General features: G+C 39.5%; 3 protein-coding genes across 3 annotated transcripts in view; 2 read left to right on the top strand and 1 right to left on the bottom strand.

Moving 5' to 3' along the window:
* The window catches only part of LOC110066141 (uncharacterized), a 28142-nt gene extending 20593 nt beyond the window's left edge, over positions 1 to 7549 (top strand). The window contains exons 10-11 of the mRNA XM_020773340.2: positions 2638 to 2829; positions 4166 to 7549. Coding sequence (XP_020628999.2) covers positions 2638 to 2829; positions 4166 to 4237 — 264 coding nt within the window. The 3' untranslated portion in view covers positions 4238 to 7549. The remainder of the gene's footprint in view (positions 1 to 2637; positions 2830 to 4165) is intronic.
* A 1210-nt stretch (positions 7550 to 8759) lies between these two features.
* LOC110066133 (mesencephalic astrocyte-derived neurotrophic factor homolog) lies at positions 8760 to 13494 on the bottom strand. The gene is made up of 4 exons (XM_020773331.2): positions 13282 to 13494; positions 11718 to 11842; positions 11113 to 11254; positions 8760 to 9701 (listed from the first exon to the last, which is right to left on the bottom strand). The coding sequence occupies exons 1-4, from the start codon at positions 13370 to 13372 to the stop codon at positions 9541 to 9543; spliced, it is 519 nt and encodes a 172-aa protein (XP_020628990.2). The 5' UTR covers positions 13373 to 13494; the 3' UTR covers positions 8760 to 9540.
* Positions 13495 to 13579: 85 nt separating this feature from the next.
* LOC110066160 (uncharacterized) lies at positions 13580 to 21651 on the top strand. The gene is made up of 9 exons (XM_089281132.1): positions 13580 to 13831; positions 14891 to 15017; positions 15737 to 15901; positions 16450 to 16522; positions 17375 to 17704; positions 18304 to 18401; positions 19302 to 19385; positions 19642 to 19851; positions 20611 to 21651. Exons 1-9 carry the CDS (start codon positions 13764 to 13766, stop codon positions 21049 to 21051), a joined length of 1596 nt encoding a protein of 531 aa, XP_089137258.1. The 5' UTR covers positions 13580 to 13763; the 3' UTR covers positions 21052 to 21651.
* The last annotated feature ends 941 nt before the right edge of the window (positions 21652 to 22592 follow it).

The raw sequence follows: 22592 nt of genomic DNA on the forward strand, positions 1-22592 counted from the left end.
ATCAATAAAGAGCTATTCGGCGGCTGGACTTTTGTGACAACTATGTTCGCATCCATTGCCGCGGTGCTTCTTGTAGCACGCACGAAAAGAACAACCTGAGGTGTCTTCCCAGGGGAGGCTGCTCAGTAAGTTAGCCCGACATGACGTTGTACTCGCAGTTGGGAACTAGGGACGAGAGCGTCAAAGCAACAAAAAAACAGTAGTTTGAATGTCTTAAAACTAGTAACTAGTAGTAATCAAGGATTAGGAGTGCGTTCTGCGCCTGTGATAATAGTTGCTGCTACTGAAATCATTATCTTAATGTGAACGGCTGAAGTTTTAAGACATGTGTAAGATAATGACAAAGTCTACTATTAAGAAATAGAAAACATGTTCCGTGTTTCTATCGAGTTTTAGTATAAATCTACTAGCATTCTATCACGAATGCTGCTCTGATTGACTACGCTACTCACTATCTATTCTGTTTATAGATAGTGAGTAACGTAGCAGTGTGCGCTTGTTAACAAAATGACGGCCGCTTCCTGACGTTTCCAAGTCTCCGTGGAGAGTGTTTAGATAAAGTTTTGAACGACTAGTAGATTTATACTAAAACAATTAGATTATTCGCTCTCGATTCCTAAGCATGATCGTTAACTCGGGCTGCGCCCTCGTCAACTATCATGCGATAGAAATCTTGAGCTCATAATCTAACTGTTTAGTAGAAACACGATTTTTAACCAATCAGCGCGCGTATTGTCTTACGACCGTTGTCTAATATATGATAATTATTACTACTTATACTACTACCTCTACGATTATAATTAAAATTACCAGTTTGTTAGTATTTATTGGGGTTAAATATCAATTGGGACATCGTCCTGTTTTCTGCTCCAGTTGCTGATGCCATTTTCTTTTCTTTTCTTTTCTTTTCTTTTTTTATTGTACATGCAACAAGTTCAATAAAGTTTTTCTTTTTTAAAGAAAAAAGTTCCAACATACTGACAAAAGCTACTCATTCGCCTTCAAAATTCATGCTAAACATCTCATTTTCACTTTTACTGGTAATAAGGCTAACTTTTAAAACGAATGCTTGTGTTACATCCAGTATTCTAAGCTGGAAGCACAAATATCAGCTAACATCTGTGACATTTGCGCACGCGTGTCGGTTTAAACAAACTCCGTGCGACTGGCAATAATTACTATTTCCGCTGATGAATAAAAAAAGTCAGCATTACATTGCTGTTCCTTACTTCCGGCTTACTCTTATAGATCTTGGCTTCAGAGTACTCTTCCATCGATTCAATTTTGACCTTCGTTGGATACTGAACACTGGAAATATTAGTAAAGTCAACTGACAAATCTAATCAAAATATAGCCAATGAAATATCGTTGTTCCCACGGTTACATCCCAAAGCCACGACGATTCAAAGTCGTGTTCGGGAACAGAATAAGTAATTGTTGTCTCAGTTATGTGACAAAAGCACGTCAACTCTCATAATGACCAAACAGGCCACGCATCATTGGTCCAGAATCAAATCTACTAGAAACGAACGATCGCGAACGATCGAAAAAGTAATTCGTCTCGTATACGTACGTGCTTTGCGATGATGTAATTTGTTTTCGCCCAGCCAAGAAGTCTCTTTCCAGTCTGCATTGCGATTGCATTCCCTTTTTTGTCGAATGCAATCATAGTGAACAACCAGTTCAAAGAAAACCCCAAAACGTCGCAACGAAAGAAGCCATAAAAGAGAACAAGAATGACGCAGCAGATGGACACGAAAACGAGGCACAGAGCCCCTGAAAAAACCAAGAGGGGCGGCCAATCTGCAGTCTTCACAAAAAATTTCGATTTCTCGTGCCTGCAAACAGACCGAGAACACAGATATATCTTATTAGATGTTTTGAAGTGTAATACCGCCGTATATCTTACCGAGTTGTGCCGTAAATGAATAAAATCAATAAAAGACGAAGTCACTGTCAATTTGGGGACTCATTTGCGGCACGGTGACCCTTCACTAAAGTTCAAGTTTCTGAGGGTGGGAGACTTTGGTGCCCTTTTAGCATAATCTCTGGCGCTGACAGCGGATGGTTCTAAAAAAATTCCAAACAATGGATCCTCTGTATGATGTAGAGTTTTTCATATGGTAAGGTTCAAAACGTTGCACGCTAACACGATATTGATGACGGAGGTCATACTTAGACTCTTTCCTGTGGATTAAATGTTCCAAGCAGGATGGAGTTGTGTGATTATAAATTTTATAAATTAAGGCGGCTATTTTGATCTTATAAGGGTCGAATAACGAGTCCCACTTGGCTATTTTTCTTACATCTACGGAGGGCATGTCGCGGGAGAAACCATACCCCTACCCCCTAAACAATAACAGCTACCACACTATGATGACAAATAGAAATACAAGCTTACGAGAGCTGCCACACTTCTGATGTAGAAAATTCAGGCTTGTAGTCTAATTGTTAAATATTGGCTAGTACTGTATCATCGAAAGGCGGTGTAATCACAGAGGGTAGATGTAGCCCATTGCATGCACAGCGAACCATTTTTTGAATAGCACTTCAAATAATAGTAAATAATTATCAATATACGTGTAATCGACAAACGTAGTTCTGGCAATGCTATACATTGTTGTTTTTTTTTTCTAGGATTCTCCTCAGAAACCTTCACTGGATCAGGGGGTTGCAGTGGGGGCCTCTCTCATGTCACCTCTAGCTTTCCAACCTTCTGGGAAAGTAGCTATTCTGACACAACCGCCGCAGCCTAAACAGCCCCCCAAGATGGAAATCTCCCCCCTGACTCAAGATCAACTTGTTCAAGCACTAACTTATTTATTAAAGGTAATACAGGTATCTGAATTTATTGCATGGCTATAAATCGAAAACGGTTACCAGAAGAGCCACAGATTTTTTTATTCTGAACAGGCTCAAGCAGTTTTACTGAAAGTAAGTTGCTCCCTTAGGGGTAACCCTGCGATGGACAAGCATCCCATCCAGGGTGGAGACGAAATACTTCTACAGTGAAGCCTCTATTTAGCGGACACCCTCGGGACCTTCCCAAGTGACCGCTTGATAGAGGGTGTCCGCTTAATCAAGGTTTATAACAATTGCGCTATGTTTGTTCACAATAGGCCCTTTGCACGATCCGGTCACATGGTACAAAATCACACATGCTGGGACGCAAGTTGCACAGTGGGACTTCCAGAACAAAGCAACTCGTACCAGTCCACCTTGACCTGCCTTTGTTTTGGAAGTCCCACTGTGCAACTTGCGTCCCAGCATCTGTAATTTTGTACCATGTGACCGGATCGTGCAAAGGGCCCACTAACGTCCAACGGTTCCTCAGTACTGAGGCCGGGCAGGGCTCGACTTTAGAAAAAAAACCTTGGGGCCAGCTGGCTCCTAAGTTTTTAGATTTGGTCGCCAGCACAAATTTTTTTGGTCGCCAAAAATTTTCGACTCTTCGGGCCAAAAACATTCGATCGTTTTGGTAGCCTTTAGTCTCTTCCTTGTATTTTCTGTACAAACCAAACCAAACAAAACGTTACATTTGCACGTAAGTGGTAGCGAACAAGAAAACAGTTTCAACGCTGAAATACGCCTTCCTTATTCAAATTGGTTTGATCATCTTTCTTTTTTTTTGGCCTTTTAAGCAATTTATTTCAAGTTGAAGTCCTTGAAGCAATTCAATACATCTTGGCGAGTCGCGCCGTTGGGATGTTAGACTCGTGGCCATTTTGTGATTTTAATTATTGAACAAGCTGAACCAAACTTGGTCAAACCAATTCACGAATAGATTTCATCCGATTGTGTTTGAAACTCAAGCATATTTGAAGGGAAATGTGTTGTGGTAATGCACTCGATGGCCCAAAGTTTACGTTTACTTTCGGCCAACAAAATCAATGGACAAATTCAATAGACCTTTCCCGCATTCCACTTCAGTGCGTGCGAACAATAGCACCAGAGTGAGGTTGGGGTGGACATTTTCATACATTTGCTGAATTTTTGTCCACCCTGACCTCGACTTGGTGCTATTGTTTGTTAGAATGCGGGAAAGGCCTATTCAGTTGCATCCAGTGGAAGTTCCTATGTATTTTAATTCCATTCAACCGAATGCACCATGCTTCTTGACCCATGTAATAACCATCACCGCTTTTTGTGCTTGTTCTCTTTTCAGAATGATTCAGAGTTTGTCAGTAAAATTCATGAGGCATACTTCAAAAGTTTACAGGACAAGCTCCCAACTTAATGGCATGGTATACTGTGGATGGCTTTTAGTCACAAGGTTGGTGTGCCTGTGCTGAACGGAAGACAAACCTGGAGTGCTGCGCAAGAGTGACGCTAAAAGAAGACGATATTGCCGTCAAGGTTTATCGTTGATGACAACATTTGAAATTTGTTTAAGCGCAAAATGAAAAGTTTTCAACGAATGAAAAAGAACTATTTCACAAAATTTTAAACCATTTTTCTACGATGTGTCGATAGCCTTCAACGTCGACTGAAATCTTAAAATAATGATTTAATATTAAAAAAGGTAGAAAAATACCATTTAATTAATGACAGAGGAATTTTAAGACGGAAGTTTCACTTTGAAAACGTATCAAACGTTTTCCGTCCACACTACGCCGGAGGCATTTAAAAACGCAACAATCGCAGGTCATTTTGGCTTTGTTTTTGAGGAAAACTCAGTCAGGGAAATCACGTGATTGTTGTAACGCCATCGTTTGCGAAAAGTTCCGTTTTGCGTCCACACGAAAACGCAAAGTCGGCGTTTTCAAATTCCTCCGGTTTGAAGAGCGCTTGGCCTAAACGTGGAAATAAAGCTGCTTTTCAAGTGCCTTCCCGCGTGGTGTAGACGAGGCGTTAGACGGAGGAATCTTAAAGCATGCACGCTAAACGTCGAGAGATTCTCCATCCGTGATATAGCTCCGTTAGAAGAAATTGTGAGAATTGATGACATGGAACCGATTGTCTTGAGGTTCCCGTTACTGTTTGGTTTTTCATTGTTTCTCTTGATTCAAAGCTTCTTTTTATGGTCATTGTCGTACGTAACAATGACATCATTTTATTGTTCTCGTTACAGTTATCATAGTCATCAATTGCAAAGTTAGTAATAGTAATTAAACCGAGTGGAGTGCAATTCAGGGAGAAATAGCACGAGTAACTTCAAAATCGGACGAGCGCGAAGTGCGAGGCCGGTCTAAAATTACGAGCACGATTACTCCCTGAATTGTACAACACGAGGTCCAGTTACTAATTAATAGTATCTACAACAAGTTTCGGAATTAAAAATGTCTTAGTGCTTTTCATAAGTTCTGAAAACTGTAGGAAACATTGCGAAGGAAGGGATTAAAGCGCGCGTAATTGACGTGCGAATCACGTGGGTATGCAATTACAGGTATCCAATTAGTGAAGTAAATCATACGGTTTTTCTCGTTCAAATTGGAATTAATTTGCACGAGTGAGTTTTCAAAAAGCTGAAATTGAACTAGCCGCTTTACTTGTTAATAACATAAACATGAAAAAAATTCGCGTGGAGGAAGTGCAGGAAGATCTTTCTTGAAGCCATTTTTTCTCGTTCGAGAAAACTTTTTTCAAAGTTTCGGCACAAAATTCTCGTCATCATTTTATGTGATATCATTGGCTTAGAAAACTTCCTATTGTTTTGTAGCCAATCATAATCCAGAATTACGATGTGTAATTTGCACTGGTGTTACACTTGAACCGCACTGCTCTCAGCCAATCAGAATCGAGTATTTTTTCATATATATTATTACAGAAAGTAGTTAATATTGGATAGCTGTTATTGGACACCCACGTGATCGCGCGCCGATTACGTGAAAAATAGGCGCGCAGAGAATTTTGTTATAGATACTATTAATGATGCAATCGTTGTTACCGCTTCATAACATGCTTCGTCAAGCTATAGAATAGGAATATAATCGCGTAATTCCTAGATAATTTCACAAGTTATGCATACGTGTAGATAAATCAAATTTACTGCAAAGGTGAAGTGAACTTTTCACAAAGCGATAATCATTTTTAGAAATTTTAATTAGTATTTTATGCAAACAACAAGACAACATTTCTAATATCTCCCCAGAGGAAATATCAATCGACGCGCTCCGTTGATAACTATGATTGATACAGCGCTGTATTGTAAATGAACCTTTCAGTGAACGAGCTTACTACATTGGCGAACGCCACTTTAGACATCCTGTGGCCGCAAAATTATCAACAAACTCAGAGATCTTTTAAGTAATATATAAAACACGAGAGACAGAGTTTCATAACATTTCCAAACACCAAGAAGATTGGCCTAGATTAGACTTCGAGGTGTTTGGAAATGCGGTAAAACACGTTCTCGTTTGTTAATATTATCTTCTCAATCGAAACTGCATGATATGGAGAATAGGGCGAATTGAACTTTTTAGCTGGCCAGGGCGGTATTTGAAAATTTGAAAGAGAGAATTCTCAAGAGTATCCTCACATGGTTTAAAATGGGGCAGCAAACAGCCCAAGCTGAAAAGGTCCATGAAAATCGTAAAAAAATTGCTTATTAAGACCACGTTCAGACACTAATTTTGTTTTAACTTGGTTAATTATTTATGAGTTTGTTTATTAAATTTCAACAGTTCGGTTGTTTCCGATTTGATATTCGAATTCAGCAGTTTTTGTAGTCGGACTAGTTATATTATCAGACTATTTGTGTTATGGCATCTTGTCAGTTCAACCTGAGTTCTTGCTAAACATCGTTCAGTAAAACATATACAGTGATCAGTTTTATAATGGAACTTCTTAGACTAAGTGTACATATGTGTTCTTCAATTCGAACGGCTACCTGGACCACGTTTTTTTATACCATCTTTGAGCTCTTGCTGTGCTGTAGTGTTTGCGACGGATCATGTAACTTATCTGTAAATCTGGTGCCTGACTCGTTGTAGTTTGACTTGGCTTGATACAAGAAGTTGTACGACTTTCCCACCAAGCTTTCAGAATATGTAAGTAAAAGTTGTTCTGAGCGTTAATGTTATGGATAGTGAAATCAAACTTAACGACAGCTGATATCTTAAACTGGTTTTGTTAGTCAAATATGTTTAGTTAGTGTGACCGATGTATTGTTAGGTTAATGTTAATTTCTGGAAGACAATTCCCAAAATTCCAAAGTATAAAATCAGAGACATTTGCTCTATTAGTCAAACAGTGCAAAAAACAATCAGGCTGCAAGCGCGGGAAAAAATATCGCCGGTGGCAAACGCGGGAAATTTGTATCTGGTAGCAAGCGCGGGAAAAATGTGTCGCCGGTGGTAAACGCGGGGAATTGCTAACTGGTAGCAAGCACGAGAGAATTAAGGTGCCGCCGGTGGCAAACGCGGGGAATTGGTAACTGGTAATGAGTCGCCAGTGGCAAACGCGGGAAATTGGTAACTGCAACAGTAGCAGGAAACTGGCTTTTGGACTTGTCATAATATTCAAACAAGATTATATATAGCACGTGCAATACTTGGCCGTGCCATAAATGGGAAATGACGAATAAAACATGGAAGAGACTGAAACAACATATGTTGGGTTTCTTTTTGTCCATTCCTATAGCTTATCTCAATTTGTATAAAGTGTTATTTATCATCCGTGTTATTGTTGCTCTGAGACAAAAGAAGAATAAAAAGAAGGACGAGAGAATTACAAGAAAGTGAAAAAGAATTTGTTACGGATAAGTTAATTCTTTGGCGCAACTGAGTAAGCCACAAAACAACCAGAGAATCGTCAATAGTTGAGGTAAGGGATCATTCGGGACAGTGCCCAATGCTTAGAAAATATTTAACCGGCAATGGAGCAACCTGATTGGTCGATATTAGTTATAGACCTTCTAAACGAACTTAGCCATGTAACAAGTATGGGTTATTATTAACCGAGTGTGAGGCGAAGAGGGCTGAATATTGGCAAGGATCTTTCTTGTGTGTTTATGCACCGAAAGGCAGTCGAAGTCCTTAAAGACGCCTCAAAATATCAAGCAATCCTGACCGAATAAGATTGGCCGATAACGGATTTGTTATACGGCATACAGGACACAATTATCTTGGGCAGACAGCGGGCAATCCCGCGTGCCGAAAGACCGTCCCGGAGCCCATCTTGCTCGCTTAGGAAGCCAATCACAATGCAGGATTTGATTGGTCCATCTTGCTCGCTCGGGCCGACTTTCTAAAAGTTCTTTCCAACAATTCTTCCAACCAACAAACCAAACCAACCAGCTTACGTCGCTCGCGCTCGCCCTCGCGACTTCGTCGCTCGAAGATTACCCTCTCTTAAGTCGAGGATTAAGAAAAGGTGGACTTGTGGCAAGTCTATCGCACGCGGAGCAAGACCTATATCATCGAGTCGCAGGGGAGGGGAGGTTCAGGTGGAACGAAAATACCTTGCAAGGGTCGGCAAGATTGGAAATGTTGGAAAATTCGCGTATACCTTGCGAGGTTGTCTTTTTTACTGGACATTCCGGAAAGAGTTCGGAAAATACAACATTCCAGTCGCCTCCGGAAATTTATGGGAATTCAAACCGGAATTTTCGGTCGAAAGGAAAGTGCTTTTAGAATCCTCAGACAATCCCCGATTAAACGCTGGGCCGTTTATTGAAAACTCGATCTTGTAGACCTCTCCTCTAGACTTGTCTTTTAGGAAGGCGTTTAGTTGGTATTCTTTCTTGTATAAATCTGGATTTCTTCATTAATGTTTCCTGTTCACACTGTGTTGGAAAATTAATCAAAAACAAGAACAGATGATGATAATATATGAAACTTTAATAACATTCTTGGAATTCTTCAACCGGGGAAGTTAAATATACATTGAGCGAGAAACACCTTGCTAGGTACTGTAGTGTACAAAACTTGACAAAAACCATCTTTACGCTTTTCAAGGATCTGTTGAAGAAATGTTGCTTTGCTTTTGCTAAAAGTATGTGAAATTTACTTCCGAATCAAACTTTTATCTCACTGTCACTTACGTTTCTTAAATAATTATGTCAGTTTAGATAACAGTGAAAATCTCTTTTTCTGGAATGTCTCAAATAGGCTAAGGCTGTGTTCACACTTGGTGCCGAGCACCGGCACAAAATAAAGTTGTGTTCCGACACGGTGTAGTCTAAAGACCCAAGTACCATTTTCGTAACAGAAAACAAAGTCGGGCACTGCGCCCGAATTCTGGTGTGAGTACTTGGAAAAACGTGTGGTCACATTAGTGCCCAGCAAGAATCATGCTTGGCCAGCATACTTGGGCACCAAGTGTGAACATGATAGCCTAAGTAAAGTTTTCCCAAGGAGGGGCCAACTTTAGTCTCAAAAGTGAGTCAAAGCTGACAAATTGCCAGTGCAGTTACATGTATTGTGTCTCTTCAAATGGCTGAGAAAGTTCTGTTAAAGTCAATATTAGCCAAGACAGAAAAAGCAAGAGCTCTTGCAGGAATAAAACAAAAATGACCTTTTAGTAGAAAATTCCTGATTGAATGTGTAGCCTATAAAATCCAACATTTATTTTCTTAAATTGAATAACTTTCTACAATGCTCAGAGTTCTTGGTGTTCACTTTTAAGTTGTTCGATCCTCCTGATAAAGTCTGTCTTCTCTAAACATCCCACACATTCCTCATCCCAATCGCTCAATATCTTCTTGAGCTGTTTAACTCGCAGCTTCTTCAAATCAACTGCGTTAAGGTCAATCTGTTGGTCTGTAACGGAAATTCAAGCATATATCAATTAGATGGTACAGCTATGGCAGAGGCAATATATCAAACACAAAAGACAGTGCTTGACTACATTTCCAAACTCTGACTGCGAGAAGAGAGTTGAGAATGTGACACATAGATGAGTATTTTTGATGAACTTCCAGTTGTTTAGAAATGTGGTCAAAGACGGTCTTTCGTGATCGATATATCTTCTTATAAATTGAAACTGAAAATGAGGAGAAAATGGAGAAATTAAATTGCAAAAATGTACGCTCATTAACAGGGCTGTGCTCTAGAAGCACCCAGGTGCCACAGGCTACCAAATTTTTCCTTTAGGCAACTAGAAAAACTTACTTTTTTCATATAAGCTTAAGCGCTGGGCACGCAGGATTTCTTGGTTAGGAACCTTTGGGCTCCTTGTAATTTTTCTTAGACCACAGCCTTGGTTATCCAAACACCTTCACCATTATGATTTCCTTTGTTAAAACTTATGAATTATTAATGACATTGAGAAAATCATATCCAGTAGGAAGTTACAACTTCGAAAGTTTTCTTGTTACACATATGACTTCTGATTCACAGAGCAGTTAGGAGTCCATTGTATGCCTCTTGAGTTCTGCCTTGGATGCTGTATCGGCCCAACGCAGTTTACGGTAACCTTGGCCAAGGCTACAACCTGGACCTCATGATTCAGTGTCCAGCATGCTTTGAACCAGTGGGCCACGTTCAATAATACAGCACACTAATGAAGTCTGCATGTACAATGCAACCTCAGTAGTTCTCCTATGATAATGGGTAGGTAAAGTTTGCATACAAGCCAAGTGGTCCATCAGGCAGGAGCTTATCCTGGTTTCTGTAGCATGAAGATACTAGGAGTATTTCTACATCCCCCTGGAAGGGATGTTACTCCATCACAGGGTTACCCCCAGCATTAAAATTGCTGGTACCCATTTATACACCTGGGTGGAGAGAGGCACTGTCTCTTTACTCTCAGAGTAAAGTGTCTTGCCCAAGAACACAATGCAATGTCCCCAGCCAGGGCTTGAACCCAGACTGCTCAATCGAGAGACGAGTGTACTAACTATGAGGAAACTCAGCCTCTTTGAGCTGTTCAGTAACATCTAGTTGGGACACAGTGAGAAAAATGGCACAGGATTTTTTTGTATGCACTGTATCCCAACTAATGTGACACCTAGAAGTGGCTACAGGACACTAGACAGTCCCTCTAAAATAAATTACTGTGTCCATAATATTTGCTTAATATTTAAGATGCTGTGTAGCAAGGCTGAAAAAGTTAAAAATTTAAAAAACCGAACATTTTTGACTAATTAAGTCAAATTCATCTCAATTTTTAACTTTTTTAGACTTGTATATAGCATCTCAAATTGAACTGTACTATCAAATTTATACTAACCATACTGCAACTCGCAAATCTGTGCATCTTGCTTTTTAAGCTTCTCACATATCTTCTCTGCAGGCATGTGGTAACTCAGTGGCTTTGTGATTTCCTTCACCATTCCAGTTGCTGCATCTTCAGTGCCTCCGACATAGTAACACTGATAAATGTAATACAGTCTACCTTAGTTACAATGTTCATCTATACCACTGTTAAGTCCTATGATCATGTGATCCTCTTTCCTGTATTCTGATTGGCAGTATTTTATACGGCATGGCATAAACCCTTTTACATACAACTGTATGACTGGATTTACGAAAATGGTGTAAATTACAGATGCATTCATTTGCATCCAGTGAGCCATACACCAAAAAAAAATCACATGAAGCTATGATGAAAAAAAAAAAGAAAAGAAAAACAGGTAGAAGAGCACAAAAAAATAAAGTATGAGAGTGTAGGAAAAAAAGCCATTCCTCTGAAATTATATATTGCAACCTTTGGAGAAAAACCCTAGACTAGGGCATTAACACTGGTTTCAAATAATTATGTAAATCTATACATGTTACTGATAATCCATGTACACATATTTGATACATTTCCATCACGAACATGACTCTACTTACAAATCTGTTTTCCTTGGTTTTTGCTTTTTTGCAGACAGCTCTAAACTTTTCATCAATCTTGTCTACACTTTTCATATCGTTGTCGGTCAATTTTTTAGCAAAATTTGTCAGAAACTTTATGCAAACTGGAAGGAATGAAACAAACAAAATCATATTGGACATGTTGTTCCAGAAAATATCAATACCCTTCCCACAAAGGGTGTTTTGGTTAGAGCCCTCCCCCCACCCTCTTTCACATTCCTCTAAAAATTAAAGGTTTTGCTCACACTTTCCTTTAAAAATTTTGGCTTTTGCAACCCTCCTCATAAAATTTTCAATGACTCTCCTTAGGGTAGGTATGGGTATTTTCTGGAGTTCTACACATTAAACAAAATAAAACAATTGCAGCCTACACAGCCTGCAAAGGTTTGATCGACCCGTAGCTGAGATTTGAACAACAAATTTCACATATTATTGAATGGTGCACAGCTGCTGCACACTTGTAGACCATGTGATTTAAATATTGTCATGCTTTCTCCTGTTTTTGATAAACCCTGTAGATTGACATGGTTAGCAAATAACAGTGTGCCTTACAATACTTTTAATTGACAAATGGTTTTGGAAGTTCATTTGAAATTCCTTAAGTTCCCTCAAAGGTTTCCAGTCAAATGCTAACTTCAGAACCAAGCTGAGTTCTTTTGAGAACATCCCCTTGCGCTTACTCAATCTCTTTTACAAACTTTTAAATATATACAAAATTTTACATCTTGTGGTTCAAATTTATTGTTGGTTTAAAAAAGCTTGATCATTGTCATAAAATCATTACAACAAATTACCTGAAAATTAGCCCTACAATAAGTGTCCATTATACCACAACTTAATTTATGTCTTCTACAGTCACGTTAAATGATCTTGACCAATCACATTATGCAGAGTATCCATCTTTTTTAGATAACAATGATACATGGTGGAGAGCAAAATTTATCTACAGCTGGGTACATCAGAGAGTAAAAAGCGTCATTTATTTGAACATCACGATCAGTTATAAATCTCCAAAACTTTGACATCTGGTTGTGTTCTCACGAAACTTTAATATTGGTTTGATTTGTCTGAATGAACGGATTAACTTGGCAAAACACTGTAACACACTTCTTATAACATAAACCTGCAGGTATATGAACAGGTATATAAGCTTTATACCATGAATTCAATTAATTGATTGACCGTACAATTCTAAGAATCAAGACTCACTCATAAACAATTGCAATAATTTGGTCAAATCTCTGTTAGGTATTTTCGGTCATTTCCGTTTGTCAAGTCGAGCATTATAGTACGTTCACATCGAAGTCTCGCGGTACATGTGAAATTAAACTTAAATTTAATTTGACAATATTCAATTTGCTTCTGCAGTTCAAAGGCTTTTGCCGAACACGTTAAAGAGCCCCTTCGTTTGTTTATAAAGCTACTGATTCTAAATCATCGCCACTTCACCAACCGTCAGCATTGTGCTGCTAACTGAAAAACCATACGTGTCATAAAACTTCCTCTAACTCAGTGAGGTAAGTTTTACATAATACTCACTAACCTTCGCATTCTCCCTCTTTTAACGCCGCTTCTGTCGGTAAAACGTAACAGCCAAGCAAGGCGTTTAGTGAAAGCACAATAAATAACCACATCTTTAAGAAACTAGCTGGATCAGACAAATATAACGTAAGATCTGCAAGGACTGTTTCCAAAAATCTTTCACGTTTACCGGCTGATTACGCAAAATGCCAATGCCAGTGGAGTAGTTGGCGAACTCTGATTGGTCCAGACATTTACACGCCGACAAAATTCAAAACCAGCGGCTTCTAGCTTGATAAGCCCGCTATTTCTTGGCCAGCGTTTCAGTTTTGAAATTTAGTCACCAGTCTTACAAACGAGAGATAACTCATGTTTATTGCTATGGAAATCAAGGAACTCCAGAAGGCAACGCCAATGGCGTTCTAGAATTCTTCGAATTTTCGAACGAAAATGATGGTGATGGTGTACTAGAGAAGAAATACTGGTAGATGAGTCGCTAGCGCGATGTCTCTGTCGTCAGTGTTGCCTGCTTTGCCCGGTGTCTACACACAAAAGAGCAACACAAAGCAAAAGTTAGTTGTTTTACGTTGCATGACTATTCGGCTTCAAACTTTAAATATTGATGTTTACTTTCCAAAATAAGGGCCTGAAGCCAATTTAAGGAACATTTGGGCTTGGAATCTTGTTTTTAAACTTATTATTAATATTGTTCTGATCAAGTTAAACATTTCAGCGTATCTTTTAAAGTAGTTAGTTTTTTATAGATATATATTATTTATACATGCTCTTTTTATTTTGCGTTATACAGGGCCCCCGTTGATACCAGTCCTGCGACTGAAGGGGTCACCCTGTCTAAATTCTTTTTTTAAAAAAAGAAAATAAGTTGGTTTACGTTCTCTAGAACCTAAGGTTAACTGCTGATTTCATTTGTTTATCATGAATGTTGCTTCCTCGATTTCTTTGGCAAATTAAATACATGAATTCCTTTGGTACCAAGATTTCAATCACTATAGATCGAAAGAAAAGAAAATGATTCACATTAATGAAAGATTTTCCTTCCTATGTAAGAAAGCCAGTAAGAATTTTTTTTGGAATTGTGTGTTTGTTTTTCTGTACGTCTAAACAAAACTGCATTGCATTGCAACATCAGGAAGGGTGAATATTTTTATGCAACTTTTGCAACTGTGTTTCATGATATTGGACATACTTGTAAATAACCAACATTGGTCATAAAGTCATCATTCAGAACTCTAATCACATCATCAAAGAACATGCAATGTACAGCTTGACTCTGGACTTGTTTTAGAAACTCTCACACACAAAAAATGAATTTGCAAAAATGCTTGTACATATCCTGTGCCAGACAGTAAGCAAAAAAAAATTGACTCTAATGATGTATTATGGAACAAAACTGACCTCATGCTTGCGTCTGAATGGCATACATCTCAAGGCACGTGCTGTCTTGTTTTTGTCTGCAACTCAGTGATAAAGCAACACAGGGAAACAAAATTTTGTATGCACAGAGACATTGTAAATAATCAGGGATTCTGGGGAAAAAGTATCCCTCGTTCAGAATCTCAAATTTCATTTAAAACAGTCTTGCAGAAGATTTTGGTCACTTTTTCATATAGGGTGCTTGAAACAACCAGCAATGCTGCAAGCTCTGTGCATTCCAAAAAGAGCAAGAATAAACACCAAGCAGAAGCTGAAAAGCAGAAGGCTGAAGCGGAAGCTAAGGCTGCTAAAGACAGAGAAGAGGTGGGATCTTTTGTTCATAATTTGTTTGTCACACAATCTTTGTTGGAGAGTGTGTGACAAACACTACATGTAATCAACATTGTGTGACAAGCATTATGTGTGACATACATTGTTGTGCACAAACGTTCTGTGGGGTAATTGCATAACAAGAATTGCAAGTATTATGGACTGAATCTAGAGGACAGCCCCCCACCTTAATTTAAGGCTCGAAGTTGGTCCCACCTTATAAAGGGATCTTGCTCTACCACTGGAAAGGAAACACTGTGAACAAGCATTGAATGAGAAGGATTAGGTGACAAGCACCAAGTACATGTACTAGTAGTTATGACTAAAGGAGAAACACTTTTTGATGTGTGTGTGATGACCATCATGTGAAAAGTATGGTACAATGGAGATCTGTGACGTAACAAGCATACATGTAACAAACATGTGATAACCATTGTGATGAACATAATTTTGCATATTTACAATATAAGTACTGTTGGGCAAACAACATTAAATGTGAGTCAAGCATGACCAACATACATGTAATTCATGGTGCTTAGTGCCGTGTGACAGGTATTTGTGTGACAGCCTAATTAAGCATTGTTTGACAAGTATTATACAGGTAAGGCAAGGACAAGCAGGTGCTGCAGGACACTTACATTCAGTAGTAACATTTCTATGAGATGTAAAGTTCTGTGAAAATAATAAGTTATTTTTTCTTCCTTTTTAATCAGCAATGTGTTCGTCTCTACGAGATGTGGTCCAAAATCAAACAGGAAGAGAAAGATGAACACTACCAGTACTTGAAAGAACGAGTCTCCATTCAGCATGAACTCATTAAAAGACAAGACGTGCTATTTAAGAAACGCCAAGCGCAAATTGAACAAAAGCGTTGGAAGGTATGTCCAACTTTATCTGTTGAGTATCTGAAGAGTGTAGAGAACAGCAAAAATAAAAGGTAGTAAATTTTAGGAAAGAAAGAAGAGAGGGAACTTTTTGGCATTCATTCAACCTTCAGTTTGATTGTGGTAAATTTATGTTTGGATCTGAAATTCAGTCTGCTTTTAATTTTCGTTTTGTCTCATTATTTATTAATACCATTATCAGTGTTTTCATCATTAATAATTAACAAATGAATTAGCTTTCATCTTAGTTTACATTTTGACTTAAAGAATTTGTACAAAGTGTAACTCTAGATGCTGAGAACAAAAACTATCAACAGCACCATGAAATGAATCCATTCTTTGGTGCAAATTTGTATTGAAACCTTTTAGCAAGTATCAGAGTGTGTGACTTTAGGATAGCAGCTAGTATTTTTTTAAGTAATTAGATTCAAGTTTCCTAGTTACAGTTTGTTTATTAAACGTTATTTTTTTTTATCTAGCTCATTTTGTGATTATATTGTCAGGTGGTAATTCTCCAAAATCTTTTGTTGTTTTTTGTGTAGATAAAAGAAGCCAAACGCCTTGACAAGATGGCTAAGTCAAAAGAATACTCCGACTTTGTTCGAGATGTCTTAGGTAGGTGAAAGATTTGTAGAAATGAACTTTTATTTTTGCATGTAATTTACATTTTGTAATAGAAAACTTCATTGCCTAAACTTCATAGCAGTATTATAATTTAAACTAGTAACACGCTTGTTGTAAACTAGTATGCTTTATAATTTTCCGTTTTAATGAAACAATCGAAATTGACAGATTTTAGCTCTATGGATTCAGAGCAGAGGAAGAGTATCGTGAAAACGTGTCATTTAAACTTAAAATTGTGCAAGTAAAATAATTTTGCATCGAAGACTTTCAGTGCACGTGAAAAGTTTTTGCCCGTTTTATTTATTTCCCAGTGTTTTCTGAAAGAAAAAAAGAAAACTGTCTCTGTGTTTCGTGACTTATTGAAACACTCGTTAAAGTTTGGGAGAAGTCGAAATCACTGTGGAAACACTCGCCTGTGGCCCGTATTCCCACAGCATTTCTCGTGCTCCCAAACTTCCACTTGTGTAGACCTCTATTGTTCCATAGATACCCAGAAAATGTTTTATATTTCTTAAACTAAAAACAGAAGTATGGCTTTTAGCAAGCGCTTACTTGCGCCCCCTCCACACTAATCCGTTACGAAAACGGAGCTTTTCGAAAACGCTCTTCAAACCGGACGAATTTGAAAACGAAAAACATTTTGAAAAAGGAGCTTTTCGAAAACGATGGCTTCACTATGATCATGTGATTTCCTTGCTCGAGTTTTCCTCAAACACGAATCCAAAATTTAATACTGTTTGCTGCGTTTTCAAATTTCTCCGGCGTAGTGTGAACGGAAAACATTTGATGCGTTTTCAGAGTGAAAACGCCGTTTTCAAAGTTCTCCCACGTACTTCTTCACAGCTCAAGACAGGAAGAAAGCTCTCAGTTTAAAATCCCATGTTCGCGTTATCAGCAGCCACCAACCCGTCCATGTATCGCAATTATCAGGAGACAAGCGAAGTAGTTACGACAGCTCGAAATCTCAAACTCCAGGACAATCTAGTCTAGAAAGCAGTGGACCTGCTGGAATAGAGAGTTCTCTCTTGACGGATAACTTTAAGGAATTGTTGCTAGACCCTGTAGATGTGCAGTTACTGAAGCTGTTGGGACCTGATGCAGAAGATTTTCTACATCCGACCTTCCGCGATGGAGCGAAGAAGACCCTTAATCCGATGGTGGTGCAAAGAAAATGTGAGTATGCGTGCACGTGCGTGTTTTTGCGTGCGGATCGTGTGTGCGGATCGTGCGTGCGGATTGTGCGCGCGAACTTGAGTGCACGCGCGATCTTTGTGGTGCAGAAGAAAACGAATGTTTTGACCCGGTTGTATGGACAACATTTTCGTGCAAATTGACGCACTGCAAGGGAAACGAAAAGCGTTATGGGGCGCAAGGCCAGCCGTATTGCAAAGTGCGGCAACATGTTGTGCGGATAGGAACTACAGTAGGTCAGATTTTTTGCCGCAAATTGCAACGTGGGTGGAGATACGCTCGATAAAGTTTTTTCTCAAGTAATATATCTAACACGAAAGACCGTGTTTGACTACATTTCTAAACCCTAAGAATCCCAACCGGGGGAGGCAGACCCTTGGCAATATTACTAACATGACCGAGGAATTGAACTAGCGAGAAACAATTCCAGCTAAGTCGTCAGAGCGAGACTTGAACCCCGTAACCTCCGGATTTCAAGTCCGGCACCCTATCAGCTCCGCCACGCTACCTCAGGGGAGTGTACTGTATGCAAATGCCATGAAATGAAAAGCATATTTTGTTGTTACTTTTTGATAATCAAGTGAGCGGCGTTGGAGCAAGAGAATTGTGGGGTACGCTGAGGAGAAATTCACAGGTTAAACTAGAAAAACAAGATGACGTAATACCTCTTGATGTTAAGGTAAGAACAGTAATGTGAAGGAGTGGGGAATGGGGTGTAGTATAATTATTATGATTACAAAAAAAAATCGCGGTATTCTGTAACGATACGCAGGCTCTTATCCTTTTGGAATAATTAGTCTAAGAGACAAAGAACTCTTGTCTTATAAACCTCCTTCTTTCGAGAATATAATCCAGTGGTTATGGACTGCAGGGCCTTCATGTAAATCAAAACTAGTATCTTGGCATTGTGGACCTTGTTCTGTATATTACTGTATATCGCTAAGTATACTCGGTGATCTGAGATTTTGATTTAACGACTGTATAGCTTGCTTTGTGTTTCACATGGTTTTCTTTTTGTAAAAACCAAAAGAGTTTTGCCTTGCAGTGTTCTTATCTGTACTTGAAAACAGATGTATTCTCAATCTTTGAAACGCAAAATTTCTTATGATTTAAAGGTTTACACACACAAAAAAGTTAACCTTCCAAATTGAATCCGACCGAAAATGTTCTTTGAAGGAAAAATACGCTCTGGGCTTATTACGGAAAGTGTACTCTCTCTACTCCGAGACCTCTCTCGTGCTACCTTGACCTTGTAGACTGACAGGTCGGAGGCTGGGGAGAGGAAACAAAGAAAGCGCGCGGAGAACGCTTTTCCAGTCGTCTCCCGCACCCCCTCTTCACCTTCCCCTCCCCTCCCCTACCCTAGGGATACCCCGTGGAGGAGATTTTTCTTATAGTTACGATTCTCGCGTACAACTGATTGCTGCGTTTGATTTAGACGATTGTATCACCAATTCTGTTGCTGCTTTTTTCACTTGTCTTCAAATAGCAAATTCATGAAGTGGTGACCCATGTTACTTCGTAATTGCATTTATATTTTTTATTTATTTATATATTTTTTTTTTTTGTGGTCCTCCAGAATGCGTATAAAGCTTTTCTTCGAGAATGCCTCCATAACAACATCCCTACAGTCCGAAGGAGTTTCTGTAAAGATGAGGAAGATGTGAGTAAATATGAACAACAACTTCTATTTGGCGCGAAAATATGCTGGGATATTTTTCCGCGGACATTATCTGTTCCGAGAAGCGAACATAGCTCGAGGAAAGCTGTAAGCTTTACGGAATTTACATTTGATGCATTTTGAGATTGAAGACGCCTTTTTAATTTCTCCTGTATTGTGTTGACGGGGCCTTAAAACGGACGATTTTGGTTACCACTGCTATTTACTAATGATACTTTATCTTCTTATCTTCCTGAAGGTCTTCGAAGAAGATCGTGTAAGCGAGAGTCAGTTAATACAAGACATCAGATTCACCCGGCATCGCCTGGAACTCATGTTTAGAGTGGCTCACATGAACCGTGATAAAACAAAGCTACTGGTGAAAACCATGGACCCAGGGGACCCCTCTGAGGGGACAGTGAGTCGACCTCCGAGGTACAATCCTCAGCAGATACTGGAAATACCGATGGTAAGTGAATCGAATTCAAACGTGCATTTTGAGCGAACTGCTACTGTGCTTTGCATACGTTGACTGCGCCCGCAGTACGAGAGGCAGTCAAAACTGAGCTGTCCTTCCGAAACGACACGACAGTAGTCTTTTTCTTCGCAGCTAACAAAAATATGCATAATTGCGAATGCTAAAGTTGCTTTGGCCTCTTTTAATACTCAACTCGAGAATCCTGGGCTTAAATGAACGAAAAACAATATATTTTGTATAACATAACACAACTATTATCCTACCTGGCGACATTGGACGAGCGACACAGAACCATTCACATTTTTTACCCTTACCCCTACAAACTGATAGCAATGGTTTTTTAGTCTCCTTCGCAGCCGTTATTAGGGTCGTCACGCAACGCTTCTCGCCGTTGCGTGACGACCCTAATAACGGCTGCGAAGGAGACTATGGTTTTTGGAATTATAAATCCCTTTTCGTGAATATTCAATGCCGTGTCCCGAGAGAAATATTGCCCAACTTCAATGCGTTTCCTGTAAACTTACATTGTCATCAAGACAGTACAGTTTTTCCCGCGAACTGAATCCTGATTGGTCAATTCCAATTTCAGGCGTACCAGCCGTATGCAAGGGATCTTAGATGTTTATTAATTGTGGTTAAATTCCATTTACGAAGTTTCGTGAAAACTTTTTTCCGTTTGCTTGTAGGAACCAAGCTGCATGCATTTTCCGCTTTTGATATTGATTTTTTCGCATTGATTTTCATTTCTAGGCGAACCGTCTTGCACCATTGCCAGCGCTGGCTTTAACAGACTCGGAGGGGGAACGCCATTCCTTACACGTCCCCGCCTCCCCTCGGGAGACCACCCAGGAACCGGAGAAAGAACAAGACGTTGTTGTCGGGGGAGAAAAAATCAGATTCCTCACTGAAGAAATGGCAACCTGTAGAGGAGAATTTAGCAAACGGCATAAAGCTCCAGGATGCTCCACAGAAATGGCCCCTATTAGTACAGGGCTGCCTAAAAAGGTCAATTTTAGAGGAACTGTCTCGGCCCCTCCAAGTAGCATGGGTGCAAGAGAGGTTAAGAAGAGCAGAGGTAGACCGTGGGAACCGCTCAGTTTAAGTGCTCTGCTGGAGTATAATGCTCCAGTAGGTGCCCCCGGTTGTGGGGACTTTCTTTTAGGTCAAACTAAAACTTGGAAAATACAGTGACAAGATTGTCCTAAAGTGAAGCGACGAGGTGAAAGTCTGCGCTTGCGCTTCGTTCTGCTGACCAAGTAACACTGAAGGCGAAGAGCGGTTCGTGTAAACCATAATAGAATGTCGCCTATCAAATGAACTTGGTGAGCAACGACAGCCGAAAGAGAAGCCATTCCTGAAAGTGTGTTCTCGAACGGGGTCATCGTTTTGTTGGAACTTTGATTAGACTACGTGTACGCCGTCATGGATTGTCCAGCGGTCAGCGTCTTTCCTCGCGTTTTTCGAATCTCGCTCGACTATGTTGGACAAGTGGAACTGTAGTCCAATGTTCAAGAGATACGATTGATGGGTCGATATGCATGTGTGCAACTTCAAAAGAGTGAAAAAGTTTAAAGTTATAGAAATCCTTGATTTCATGTTGTAAATAGCGAGAAGCCAACAAATCACATGAAGTTGCTGTCTTCATGTGAATTGTCACGTGCCAGGGTGACGTGCTAGAGTAACGTGTTAGAGCAAGACGGATATATTTGTGTGCCCAAAAAGAGCTTTGAAAGATATAGTATTTCTATTTTTAATATAAAATCACTTTGTAAATAAAAGGGAAAAAGCTGATCCTACCTTAGTATTGACTTTTGCACTCGTGCTCGGGGGAATTACAATTTAATCGAATTTTCGATCCACGGTTCCTTGACGCCTGGTTATAATTATTTTGCCTTTGGGCTGCTTATTATTCGCACCTTTTTCAGCAAGCGTCCAAATTTGATCTGGTTCTCATATTTCACGATATTCTGAAGGACGCACCGGTATCAGAGTCAGATACAAGCAGTTGTGGATTTCCAGCGGGACAACGTATAGGACAGCACTCGGGTAATGATATGGGAAAATATTGCGAAAGCGTAATGACTGCCGTGTCAATAACGGTCTTAATAATTCTCTGTCATCTCCCAAATTATGCGTTTAAATCGGCGTGTCTTCCAAAGGATACCAAGACATTCATAAAAACCTACAAATAACACCCGTTACAATTTGCATAGCGGAAAGCGTAGGAAATCCTTTGCTTTACATCTCCAGGATGTAAAGGGATTGGCAGAAATTTCGATGATCGATAGGTTGGATGGCTGGAACGTTCCTTAGATTTGAGCTGGCGAACTGAGGTAAATAACGTTCACATACGAAAATGTAGAGCGTTAATTATTTGACCATCTGGCCACCTAACTCTGATTGAATTACGCAACAGACGCAGTAGTTAAATGTCACATTCCCACGAATGCACAAGTGGAGAAGGGAGGGAACCTTTTGTTGGACTTTCGCCGGGGATTTTCGATGTTTAAAACGCCATCACGGGAAACCTTAATTCCAGCTTAGAGCTCGCTCTACAAGATAAGGTATGCATCTCAATGATGATTATAACGTCATAAGAGGCCCTTTAGTTTCACTATTATCTTGAATGGCGTCGTTGAATTTCATAACTCCAGAGATATAGTACTGGGGTAAAATTTCAACATAGGGAAATGAAAAGTTGATATCGCCTTGAAAAGCAAAAGCAACTGGTC

Source organism: Orbicella faveolata, unplaced genomic scaffold, assembly GCF_042242905.1.
Source record: "Orbicella faveolata isolate gen_17 unplaced genomic scaffold, um_ofav_v1 contig_48, whole genome shotgun sequence".
Taxonomy (NCBI): Eukaryota; Metazoa; Cnidaria; class Anthozoa; order Scleractinia; family Merulinidae; genus Orbicella; species Orbicella faveolata.